Genomic DNA, 13,143 nt, shown 5'->3' on the forward strand with positions numbered 1-13,143 from the left:
GCTAATTTCTACAACGTGTTCCAGGATATGGTTCATAAAAATGAGCAATTATCAAGCTCAGAAAAAATGCTACACCTTCGTCTTTGTTTGAAGGGCGAAGCTGCATGGTTGATACAACAGCTACAAATATCAACCGAAAATTATATAGCAGCGTGGAGTTTGCTCCGCGAACAGTTTTACCATAAACCCACAGCCAAGCTATGCTTGCATGGCTATGCAGCAATACCATGTGGCCCACGACAGGGCTCCCGCCGTTGTCGGCGGACCTCAATTGAATTCAACGTTTGCTAATTCATCTGCCTGCGTGTTCGGTCAGACCCGTCATGCACTGATGAGCGCCGTCTACACGCCTGCATATGGATCCAACGGGTTACAAGCTTCACAACCGACACACATTCCGTAGATGGCCTACACAGGGGCTGCTTATACGAGCGCGTACATTGCTGCCGCACTATACCAACCCTTCTCCCGTGCACATGATTGATGACTTCTACTGTTCACTTAGCTATCGAGACAGTGCACATGCTTTTCGGATGACTAGACGTGATCCACGACACATTACAGCGTATATTGAGGCAGATGCCAGCAGTGAAGACTGATCGGCTAGATACGCTAATCGCGCTCGCGTTAGCAGAGCAACGATGCAGCCATGGGTCTTAGCGACTACCTTAATGACCCTATGCTTCTTAATGAGCTGCTGCACAAACTCCCAGGAGATATGAAGCTAGATTGGGGGCGTCGCCGAATGACTACGGTTCGAGTCGATATGATGACCTTCGACAACTGGTTATTTGGTTTAGCATCGTGTGCCAGTCAAGTAACACCACTTGACCCTACAGCTAATACTACTGGAGAAGAAAAGGCGGGACGAAAGAGCATCAGGGAAAGGGTTTTTGTGCACCACGAGATTTCTAAGGAGATGGCAGTTTTTCGCTACATTCCGGTAATCCTGTATGGCCTGAAAGCGACTGTCAATACATTTGCGCTGATTGATGAAGGACATCGTGTACACTGATGGACAGAGGTTTAGCTGAGGAGTTGGGACTTGACGGGCCCAGAGTAGAGCTATTGTTGAGATGGACCGGCGACATCACCCAGCAGGAGGCGAGCTCAAAATTCGTAGTCCTCGAAATATCTGCCAGAGGGAAAAATGTTTCGCGTTATCGTATGCATAACGTGCGTACCATCACTGACCTCGAACTACCACAGCAATTACTAAACGTCGATACTCTGAACGAAAGCGATCATCTGAAATCTTTGCCTATTCTACCGTATACTGAGTGCAGAGCGCGTTTATTGATTGGCTTGGATAACACCAAACTTGTGTTCCACTGGAGGTACATCAGGTTAAGGGCGACGAGCTTATAGCTGCGCGTTGTAAAAGGTCAGTTTACGGTCACGACAAGTCCACCCAGCCGTTGCGGGAAAGTTTGCTGCACGTATGTACCTGCAACAAAGACAATCAACTAGATAGCTTGATGAGGACGTATTTTTCCGTCGAGGCAGTGGGTATCAGTTCTACTGTCCAACCGTTTAGGTCGAAGACAGATGAGTGCGATGCAGTCTAATGGAGAAAACAGTTAAATACGTCGCCAGCGATAGGAAACCGGTCTCGTATGAAAGTATGCCCAAGTTGATCTGCCCGATTCATAGCCTATGGCATGCAAGCGCCTCCAATATCTGGAGAGGAAGATGGAAAAGTCCACCGAGATGAAGGAGTTCCTCATCGAGAAAATAAAGGACTACATCGAAAGGGCTATGTAAGAAGATTGGCTGATGACAAGATACCTAGGGAGACAAATCTTGGCACATTCCTGTTTTCGCAGTCACGAACATCAACAAAAACAAAAAAAAAAAGCTTGTGTGGGATGCAGCGGCCATGGTGCATGACACCAGCTTAAACGACGTACTGCTCAAAGGCCCTGACCTCTTACGATCGCTGGTAGGTATTCTAATGCGTTTTCGCGAACGACCAGTGGCTATATGCGGGCATCCGCGAAATGTTCCACCAGATTCGAGTGTTTAAAGAGGATCAGGTGGCCCAACAGTTCCTTTGGCGAGACGGCGACAGCAACCGACGACCGGATGTGTTCGCCATGACCGTGATTACGTTTGGCGCATCATGTCCAACTACATAAAAGACAAGAACGTCCTACGTTTTGAGAAGGAGAGGCCCCGCGCGGTGACAGCAATCGTCTAAAACATATTTAAGGACGACTGGCTGCATAGCGTGAAAACCCCCATCACTCACACGCTCCTCCACGACAGAACATGTATAATCTATAAATTTTCTCCATTCATAGACGAATATGGGCTACTACGCATAAAGGGTCGGATCGATGAAGCAAGTGGAGTGGCAGCGAACCTACAACAACCGATAATACTTGCAGGAAATCACAGCGTTATTCATCTGATTACGGATTTCTACCACCGAAGGTTACATCACCATCATAATGAGATAGTTGTGAATGAGATGAGGCAGCGATTCTGCGTGCATGGTCTACAAGCATTGGTCAAAGCAGTCGCCAAAGCCTGCCAACAATGTCGTAATCGACCAGCTACTTCGCAAACACGGCCAAGTTTGGTAAAGTGTTGTAATTGCTTTAGCAAGTATTGTTAATTGTTGCTATTGCTTAAGCTAGTATTGTAAAGTGTTTGTTGTGCAATAAAGTTAGTTGTACTGTAATTTGGTCATCTTAAGCGTTTATTTAACTATCCAGCGATACAAGCCGAAAGGATTTTGGAAAATTCGTCAAGTAAATAAGGATAATCGTAACAGTATGTATGTAATAAATTAAAGGTATTGCAATTACCTTTCCAACCATATACTCTGTTTGAAAACCGGTGCAATAATTTTCGCCATATAAGCTTTTGAAAATATTTAAAGCTATACTTTAGGCACCCCTATCACCGCCCCTACTAATTTGCACCAAACCATGTCCTCTTCTTTTTTTCTATGTTACATGTTCAAAATCCAAGATATATACACTGTCATTTCTCTAAATATTTTATTCTAAATCTAAATTGTTCCTACTCTCTTTTTACCGACACTTTCCTGTCATTTAGGGTTTTCTTGAACGGGATGGTCAATAGTCCCTTTCTACTGAACCATATCACGTTTTGTAGTCCTTCTAGGCATTACAAGCCCATTAAGCTAACTATTTGTAGAACACATTTTGAAATGCATGATGATTTTCATTGCCTATGCCAGGACTTTAATAAGCATTACGACGCTTTTGACACCTTCAACTCATTTTTAACCACTAAGAAAACCTTACTTGAGATTTTGAATAAATAACAAGTAAACCTTTACATTGCCCCTTATCGTTCAGCTGGTGAACTGTATTTCTGTTCAGTTTATGGGGTAAACGTGGTCGACTCGCATACTTTCCCGACTGAGCCACGTTTGTGTGGGGCATTAGTAAACCAAACTTTGACCGACCAAACGCTTTTTTGCAACTAAATAAATTAATATCTTTAACCGGGAATGAAAAATTACACAATATCTATGGCTGCCTAGTACAATTTTAATTGGCTTCGTATACTTTCGCGACGGCGTAAGACTATACACAGCGCGGAGCTGAAACTAGAGCTTTCCGCCTGCCACACATTCAAAGTAATAACTTCGGGAACATGGACCGGAAACTCGGCCTTTCCGACCATGATCAACAGCTGGTCCACAGCGCGGAGCGGAAACTAGAGCTTTGCGCCTGCCACACATTCAAAGTAATGACTTCGAGAACATGGATCGGAAACTCGGCCTTTCCGACCATGATCAACAGCTTGTCCACAGCGCGGAGCGGAAACTAGAGCTTTCCGCCTGCCACACATTCAAAGTAATGACTTCGAGAACATGGATCGGAAACTCGGCCTTTCCGACTATGATCAACAGCTTGTCTACAGCGGGAACGGAAACTAGGTTTTTCCGCCTGCCGCACACAAAAGTAGACTGGAGTCTAGGCCTCGCCAGCTACCCAACCTGTTATTTTATATTATTATCATTATTATTATTACAAATTAATATGTATAATTAGTCTACTCTGTAATATATCACACATACTTAAACATCTAAATGTTTTATTCTCATTTGTCTGTAAGAAAACATTTTTCTGTAGACCAAATAAATAAAATAAAATATGAATAAAAGAGGATATAGTGATGGAAATATTTGCCGGCTAATTAAAAAGCAAAAAGAAATAAATGTGAACAAATTAAAATGTGGAATGGATGAAATAAATGAAAGCGAAGGAAAAAGCGTGCCGGTTGCAAAAGCAGTCCACACGCACCACTGCCGCTTGATCGCCACATTATCAAAAATTTGCAACAGGATAATCTGCCAGTTGAAGGCTTCTTTATTATTGATACACCATAAAAGGACACAGCAGAAACAGTTCCAGCAGCTACATTTGCCACAGCAGCTACAGTTCCAGCAACTTATTTTGTCACAAAAGCAGCACTTCCTTGAAGACCAGCATAGCGACTGCCAGCCACCACACCACGTCAGAAAGGTAATCTTATCAAGCTATCAGCAAAATATCTATTTCAATTCACACTGTTTTATTAAACATTTTCCTCCACAAATAAAGCAAACATTTGTTATTATTGTTAAGAATTACACACTAATACGCTGTTGTTTTTTTCACTTATTTTTCTTTACGTGCGAGAGTTAACGACGCTAACCTAAACACTAGATACATACACATATACATATAATCATTATTCACGAACCAAAATACATACAAACAACTATATGCCCTTTAACCTTGTATGATAACATAATAACAAAGAGAATACGATAGACAAGTATAAACCCGTAAACATCTTTTTAATAACATAAACAATTATATTCGGTGATAAGTAACAAAGCATTATGATAACATAATGCTAAACATGTAAACATCTTTTTATCACCAAACAAACAATAGTTAGAAATAGTATAAATAGATGTAAGTGTAAAAATGGAAAACAGTTCTGGAAATAAAACGAGACTGAAATAATCTCTTGTGTACTTTTAATTCCTAACAAGGACTCATAACTGGGGGCTCAACCGAACCTTAAGCCATTTTTCTATGTAAAAGGAATAGAGAAAACTAAATCCACGGGAAGAAAGACTTCCGGCACTACACGTTGAAAAAAGTGCTAAAAGAATCAACGAAAATCAAGTATAGATCCTGAAAAAACGGAATAATACTGATAACATAAACCGAAATCAACGGAAATCAAGTGAAAAAAACACAATCAAGTGTGCAAATAATAAAAAAACTCTGAAAATTTTAAACAAAAAAGTGAAGTGAAAAACCTGGATACCTTACGGAGACTCCGGAGAGGAAAAAAGCAAAAATCCTACGACGACTACAGAAATCTAAATAAATTTACAATGGAGCAACAACTGGCCCAACTAAATGCCCAGTTCACCACACTGATGAACGAGATGCAGCGACAAACAACGGAATTCACGGAGAGAATTGCCGCACTAGAGCAACAAAACGCTCCGGAAGAATTAGTTTTATACGAAGAAGTAAAACTAAATATTACTGACGCCAAGGATATCGACCTGGAGCTATTCAAATCCCTACCAAAATTTGACGGGGACAAAGTACAATACCGATCATGGAGATCACAAGTGTGGGCATTCATGGAAGCTATAAAGATCTTCCAAAATCACCCTAAATATTATAGTGCCCTGGGAATAATGCGGACAAAAATTACAGGACCCGCTGCTAACGTCCTTACGAACCACAACACCAAATTGAATTTTTATTCAATCATTAACAGATTGGATTACACATATGCAGACCAACGCCCACTATATGTGCTTCTTGATGAAATGAAGCGAATCACACAAGATAGAAAATCCCTTGCAGAATTCTACAGTGAGGTTTCAAAGGCACTCAATTTAGCCCTATCAAAAATTGAGATGTCCAATAATGACAAAGGGATGATAGCATACTAGACTGGGTCGAAAAAAAAAGTTGCTAATGTCCGCCCCTAAATTTAAAGATTATGTTGAGAGGGTTCTGGAAAAATTTTTTTTTTTTTTTTTAACCCTCCGAAATACAGCCGAAATGGTTTTTTCGTTGTAACTTGGTTATTTGACGGCCGATTTTTAAAATTGATATGTCATTATTTTTGTCTTGAGAAGCTTCACTTTTCGTTCTTATGTCTTTTTAAGCTTTGAAGTCGCGTTCGCATGATAAGGGCAGAAACAAAATTTTACCCCCCCTAAAGTATATTTTTTTCCTTACCAAACGAAAGTACTTAAAAATTCAAGAAAATGTTGCCTTCAAACTATATTACTAAAATAATAAACAAAGGAGTTATAGCACTTTTAATATCACAGGTCAACATGAGTTTCAGATGTAAGTATAATAACACAGTACAACAAAAATTGATTTTTTTTATGCAACAGAGTAACCTAAATTTAAGGATTATGTTGAGAGGATTTCGAAATTTTTATTTTATTTTTTTTTTAACCCTTCGAAATACAGCCGAAAAGGTGTTTTCGTTGAAAGTTGGGTATTTGACGGCCGATTTTTAAAATTAACATGTCATCACATTTCCTTTTAAGCTATGAAGTCGTTTACCCATGGTTAGGTCAGCTAACAAAATTCGCCCCCACAAATTCCTCCAACAGTTTTCTTAGTTGGAAATTTAATCTCACTGCTTTCGTACCAATTTAGGTACATTTTTGCTACGATTTTTCCCAAATTCATACTCTTTGTTTTCGTCGCATCAGCAACCCGGGGAGTGCAAAACTGACGCTGTCAATAGCGAGCTAACCTCTTGTAATTTAATCATGCCAATAAATTTTATGTTGGGGTCTGAAATTATGACTTGCACCAAATACCCGGTAGGTTGTCCACACTATAATAGTTAATGTTATAAACAAAAACATATATTTTCCTTATCAGGTTGTAAGTGGTTTTGAGGCTATTGCTATGGGAGTTATTCCTGAAAATATTGGCTCTTGGGAATTACGCAATGATCAGCGTTATTTATTTGATATGGTTTTGGCAGTAAATAATGGTGAATGCGATGAATATCTCGCTAGTAAGAGCCCCGGTCCCGTCAGTACAGCTCGGTGGCTTACAACAGCTTCCAGGTTACTTCGGGTATATGTTTCCAAAGAAAGCCCGTCAGCGGAGTTGCGAAACATGGTAGAGTTTGTTGTGAAAGTTTATGCACCATTCTGGTTTCTTGTAAAGAGCCAGCCACAAGCAATTCATGGAAGTAGACACGTTTTTAAGTATATTTGCTGGATACGCGAACTATCAAATGCTGTTCAAGCCATTATACGTTCAGCTATAGAAAATAATGCATATTATTTTCACCCAGAAAATATATTATTAGCCATGATAACCGACGCTGATCCAGAGATACGTAATGATGGGTACGAAAAAATCAAAACAGCACGTCAATATCCACCAGCAGGGCTTCGCGTGTTCAAGGTCCCAAAGCGTGGCGTAATAAACTTTGAAAGTAAGTCGTATGTCAGCATGATCGATTGGAGTCAGTTTAAGATTACGGAACCCCCTTGTGTGCAGTTCTACCCAGATAGTGAACTTACAATGTTTCAATTTTCGGAAAATGAAGTGATAAATATCCCAGGTAAATATCTTCAAACTAAAAACTTCACGGGTCTTATAGTACTTTTAAATCATTTTTTTTTAGAGTTCCTCTGTCATTCCCAGAATACCGAACGGTTTGTGCGTGTTGTTAGTGAGTCTGCAAGTGCTGTCACTGATGAAAAGCGCCTGGGCCACATTTTTGCAAAATTAGAAAGCCGAGACCAATATAAAAGCCTTGATTCGCGCCAAAATTTGCTTAAGTAGCAATAAATATTGTAAGTGAAATAACTTTTTTGTTGATTATTTTAGTAATATAGTTTGAAGGCAAGAACGAAAAGTGAAGCTTCTCAAGACAAAAATAATGACATATCAATTTTAAAAATCGGCCGTCAAATAACCAAGTTACAACGAAAAAACCATTTCGGCTGTATTTCGGAGGGTTAAAAAAAAAAAATAAAAATTTTTCCAGAACCCTCTCAACATAATCTTTAAATTTAGGGGCGGACATTAGCAACTTTTTTTTTTTGTATGGGGACCGACCCAGTCTATAGCATACGCTAACCAAGAGGCAGTGAGGACGTTTATTCTTGGGTTAAACTCCAAATATACAAGCGGCACATTGTACAGCCATAACCCAGAGAATTTGGAATCGGCATATGCGATAGCCTGTACCATTCTCCATGACAATGAGAATGCGGAATTCGAGACACGGCCCAGACTAGGAAGTAACAGCAGACAGCATCAACACAGCACAAACCGAAACACCTACTCACAACATAAAGAGGAAAGATATTACAAGCCAAACGTAAGGATGCAGAATCACAACTACCAGGCAAGGAGTTTTAACCAACAACAACCACCACAGCGACAACAACAACCCACACCTACTCCAATGGACATAGACCAATCCAGACAATTCATGCAGACAACCAAGTACAATAATGCCGTAAGTCAAAATCCTTTTAAATCAAACCATGTATATAAAAGAGATAGGGCATCTAGCTACAATAACGCCACTTCTCCGCCAGATAGGAAGTTCCAAAGAATTAACCAATTAAATAGAGAAGATCTAGAGTCAGTGGATGTACCTAATTATGAAGAACAATTTGAAACAGGCAGTACTTTTTTAGGCGAATAAACGGGTTGCCTTGCTTAGAAACAAAATGCGGCCTAACCGGCACACCCGTTACCTTATTAATTGACACAGGCTCCACTAATAATTACATTAATATAAATTGTAATATAGGAAAATCTATTAAATTAAAACCATTTAAAACCAAAACCTTACATGGTTATTCAATTGTAAATTCTAAAAAAGTTATAACGATGTACGGGCATCATTTAACGTTCTATGAAATAAGGGAACTAAACGACTTTGACATGATACTCGGAGAACAGGGATTACGCCAAATGAAGGCAGAAGTTAGGTTATTTGACTATAGCTTGAAGTATCAGAAGAAGAAGATCCTGGCAGTAGAACCAAGGATTAATTATACAATAAATAACGAAAAATTTAAAGACCAGGTGGAAGAGCTAATGAATAGAAATAATAATACAAATGGTAAATTACCTTTTACAACCACAATACAAGCAGCTATCAAGACCGAATCGGAAGACCCTATATGGACAAAACAATACCCATATCCCATGTCCGATCACGACTTTGTCAAGAAAAAAATTGAGAAACTCTTAAACGACGGTATAATACAACCAAGCAAAAGCCCATATAATTCACCTATATGGACTGTACCAAAAAAGGGCACCGATGACCAAGGCAAGCCCAAACGGAGAATGGTTGTTGACTTCCAAAAGATAAATTCTCATACGATTACTGACAGATATCCAATTCCAGATATTAATATGACAATACAAAACCTCGGAAAAGCCAAGATTTTTTCCACAATAGATTTAGAATCAGGGTTTCACCAGATTTTAATTAAAGAACCTGATCGAGGAAAGACAGCATTCTCTGTCAACGGCGCAAAGTATGAATTTATCAGAATGCCCTTCGGGTTAAAGAATGCACCCTCCATATTTCAACGATGCGTTGACGACATCCTTAGAGAGTATATCGGAAAGTTCGCGTATGTTTATATTGATGACGTACTAATTTATTCATCTACACCAGAAGAACATATGGAACACATCCGGATTATAATTAACGCACTCCATAATGCTAACATGAAAATTTCTGACGAAAAGTCAAATTTTTTCCAAGATTCAGTTGAATACCTTGGACACATTATAAAACATAATAGAATTACGGTAGACCCAAAAAAAAAATCGAAACTATAAAGAAATACCCAAAACCAAAAAATTTGAAAGAATTGAGATCTTTCCTAGGACTTGCTAGTTACTACAGGAAGTTTATAAAGGATTTTGCTAAAATCACGAAACCTTTAACGATTAATTTGAGAGGAGAATTAGGAATGGTATCAAAAAATCAAAGTGCTAAAATACCAATACAATTAGATACAGCAGCCGAAGAAGCCTTGGAAAAAATAAAAAACGCTCTACAAGAGCAAGTTGAACTTTTCCAGCCTGATTTCTCTAAACCATTTAGTCTAACAACCGATGCTAGTAATTTCGCTATCGGGGCAGTTCTGTCACAAAATCGTCACCCGATCGCATTCATTTCACGCACTCTAAGTGAAACAGAACAAAACTATAGTACCAATGAAAAAGAACTACTAGCAATCGTTTGGTCCTTGCAAAAACTTAGAAATTATTTGTATGGTGTGGCAAACTTGACAATTTACACGGACCACCAATCGCTAATATTTTCAATTTCCGAAAAAAATCCGAATGCGAAATTAAAGCGTTGGAAAAACCTAATTGAAGAATACGGTGCCAAACTTGTATATAAACCTGGACACCAGAATGTCGTTGCAGATGCGCTTTCGCGACAACAAATAAATACTTCAACGAATTGTTCCGACCATTCGCAACAAAGTTCCCCTGTAGAAATTATGAAGAAAGTTAAACAACCACTTAACGCTTTCAGAAATCAAATAATTGTGTTACAAGATAATGAAAGGAATGAAGTCCTCAGTCAAACAATATTTCCTGGTCGGTTTAGACATACAATATTTTATAGAGAAACCCCGGACTTACTATCTAAACTTAAAGATGTAGTTAATCCAAAAGTTACTAATGCGATAAAGATAGATGAGGAAATACTGTTTCACCTAAAACAAGAAATTAGCTCCGCCTTCCCAAATTATAATCTAGTGCTAGCCCAAAATAAGTTAAACGACGTAACTTCTCCAAACGAACAAAGAGAAATTGTCACACAAACACATAAACGTGCACATAGGAACTACAAAAATAACACGCAAGAAATATTGTTGATTCATTACTGGCCCAATATTAAAGAAATGTGCCGTAAACTAGTCATAGGCTGTGAAATATGTCTACAGCACAAATACGAAAGGCAACCAAATAAACAACCTATTGGAAAAACTCCAATACCAACAAAAGTAGGAGAGTACATACAGATGGATATTTTCCATATTAATAATAAACAATACCTTAGTTCTACAGATAGATATTCCAAATACTGCTTCTTACGAAAATTGGACACAAAGACAAACTGCCACGAATACATAGAAGAAGTACTCACACAAGTCTACCCAAATGCCAAGTACCTCATGACTGATAACGAAAGTATATTTAAGAGCAACATAACGAAATTCTTGTACAGCCGGCTACAAATAACACACTCAGTTACGCCTGTACATCATTCAACATCAAACGCTCAAGTTGAACGGATACATAGCACTCTAATTGAACTTTGCCAAAGTTTAGCTGCAGAAAATAATACTGCTCCCGGTGACGAATTATTCAACGCAGTTCGCCAATACAATAGGACGATACACTCCACAACAGGATATAAACCCGAAGAGGTTTTTTACAACCGAGACAAATATCCTAATATCAAGGACATACTTGTGGATAAACAAGAGAGACTACTCAGGCACCATAATAAAAAAGGAAAACCATTATATACAAACCAGGTGATATAATTTATAGTCGAACAGATCGGCGTAATAAACTTGCAACTAAGTACAATAAACATAAAGTAAAAGAAGATCGTGGGGACACAATCCTAACAGCGAGGGGGAAAATCATACACAAGGATAGTATAAGGAAAACTAGCACACCATGCAACGAATAGGCTTCTTAATTTTAGTAATAGTTACTCACGGATTTTGCGATAAAATAACAGATTTGGCTGGTAAAAAATATGTTCTTACTGAACTAGATACTGTGTATACCTATGAGAGTTCATCATTTCTTTACCACGTGTCGAATTTATCCATAATATTAGAACCATATGAACGAATTGTGCGAAGCAAATATGAATCAACTCAAATCGATGAAAAAGATATAATAATTGATAAAATAGAAACTTTGAAATCACAATTAATACCATCCGAGTATCGTGCCAAACGTGGCCTCAATTTTTTAGGTTCCGCATTAAAATTTATAACAGGAATACCAGATCACGATGATCTTGTCGAAATTAAAACAGGAGTGAACCAGCTTATAGAAAATAATAACCAGCAAAGGAAAATAAATTCCCGCTTTGAAAAAATTTTAGCAAAATTAAATACAGAATCAATTTTTGATCAGTCAATACTTACAGAAGTATATAACGAACTAGTAACTATAACAAATACCATTAACTTCGCAAAAACAGGAAATTTCTATTCTGGCACACTTAATTTTAGAGACGTACAGCAGGTAATAAAAAACGAAATATATGACATTCCAATAATAAATGTACTAGAATATTCCGATATACACATATGTACCTCTAATAAAACTATTATTACAATCTATAAATATCCCATAATAACAAATAAATGTAAAATGTACAATTTAACCCCATTAGCCTTTAAATACGGAAAATATCAACTTCATAATAGAATTGCCTTGTGTAATAATAATTTCACCAATTTATCAAAATGCAAAAATTATGTAGGAATACATATTTGTAAAAAAGAACCAAGGGATAATTGTACTATTCCGTTGTTATTAAAACAAAAAGCCCATTGTAATATTATCCAAGAAAATAACTCTCCCTTACAAATGTTAGATAATGGTAATATTCTTATCGACAACGAACACACATGGAACGGAATTAGGGTAAATGGCCCACATTTAATCCAATTCAATTCCAATACAACTATTGATAATAAAACTTATATTAACCATAAGCAAGAAATAAAAAATGTAATACATGCTTATCAGAATGAAAGGGTTAATGTACTAAGAATTTTAAACTCTGAATCCGATTATAAATTTACTAATATACAAGAAATGTATAAATTATTTTTACCAATTGAAGAACATCCTTGGAAATTTACCTTATATTTAATCATGATCATATTTATATTAGCTTTAGTCACTTACTTAATTATAAAATTATATACATGCCGACAAATACAATTAAACACCAGGCGCCAAAGAGAGTTCGAATTAGCTTATCTAACCGAGTTACAACGATTGCAAACCCTAAGCCGTTGAAATGAGGACATTCCATTTTCAACACAGGGGAGAGTTAACGACG

At 37.8% G+C, this 13,143-nt stretch overlaps 1 protein-coding gene across 1 annotated transcript; it reads left to right on the plus strand.

Annotated features, from left to right (window-relative positions):
* The first annotated feature begins 6,243 nt into the window (after positions 1–6,243).
* On the plus strand, positions 6,244–7,890 carry LOC118744875. Its single transcript, XM_036478274.1, has 2 exons — positions 6,244–7,608; positions 7,672–7,890. Exons 1-2 carry the CDS (start codon positions 6,939–6,941, stop codon positions 7,830–7,832), a joined length of 831 nt encoding a protein of 276 aa, XP_036334167.1. The 5' UTR covers positions 6,244–6,938; the 3' UTR covers positions 7,833–7,890.
* Positions 7,891–13,143: the final 5,253 nt, after the last annotated feature.

Source organism: Rhagoletis pomonella, unplaced genomic scaffold (assembly GCF_013731165.1).
Source record: "Rhagoletis pomonella isolate Grant_MI unplaced genomic scaffold, Rhpom_1.0 Rhpom_scaffold_00008, whole genome shotgun sequence".
In the NCBI taxonomy this organism is placed as follows: Eukaryota; Metazoa; Arthropoda; class Insecta; order Diptera; family Tephritidae; genus Rhagoletis; species Rhagoletis pomonella.

Bases quoted from the DNA above. Each gene is read 5' to 3' on its own strand.
- LOC118744875 (XM_036478274.1), top strand. From the start codon at position 6,939: ATGGGAGTTATTCCTGAAAATATTGGCTCTTGGGAATTACGCAATGAT. The intron at 7,609-7,671 runs GTAAATATCTTC...ATTTTTTTTTAG, and splicing joins TGAAGTGATAAATATCCCAG to AGTTCCTCTGTCATTCCCAG.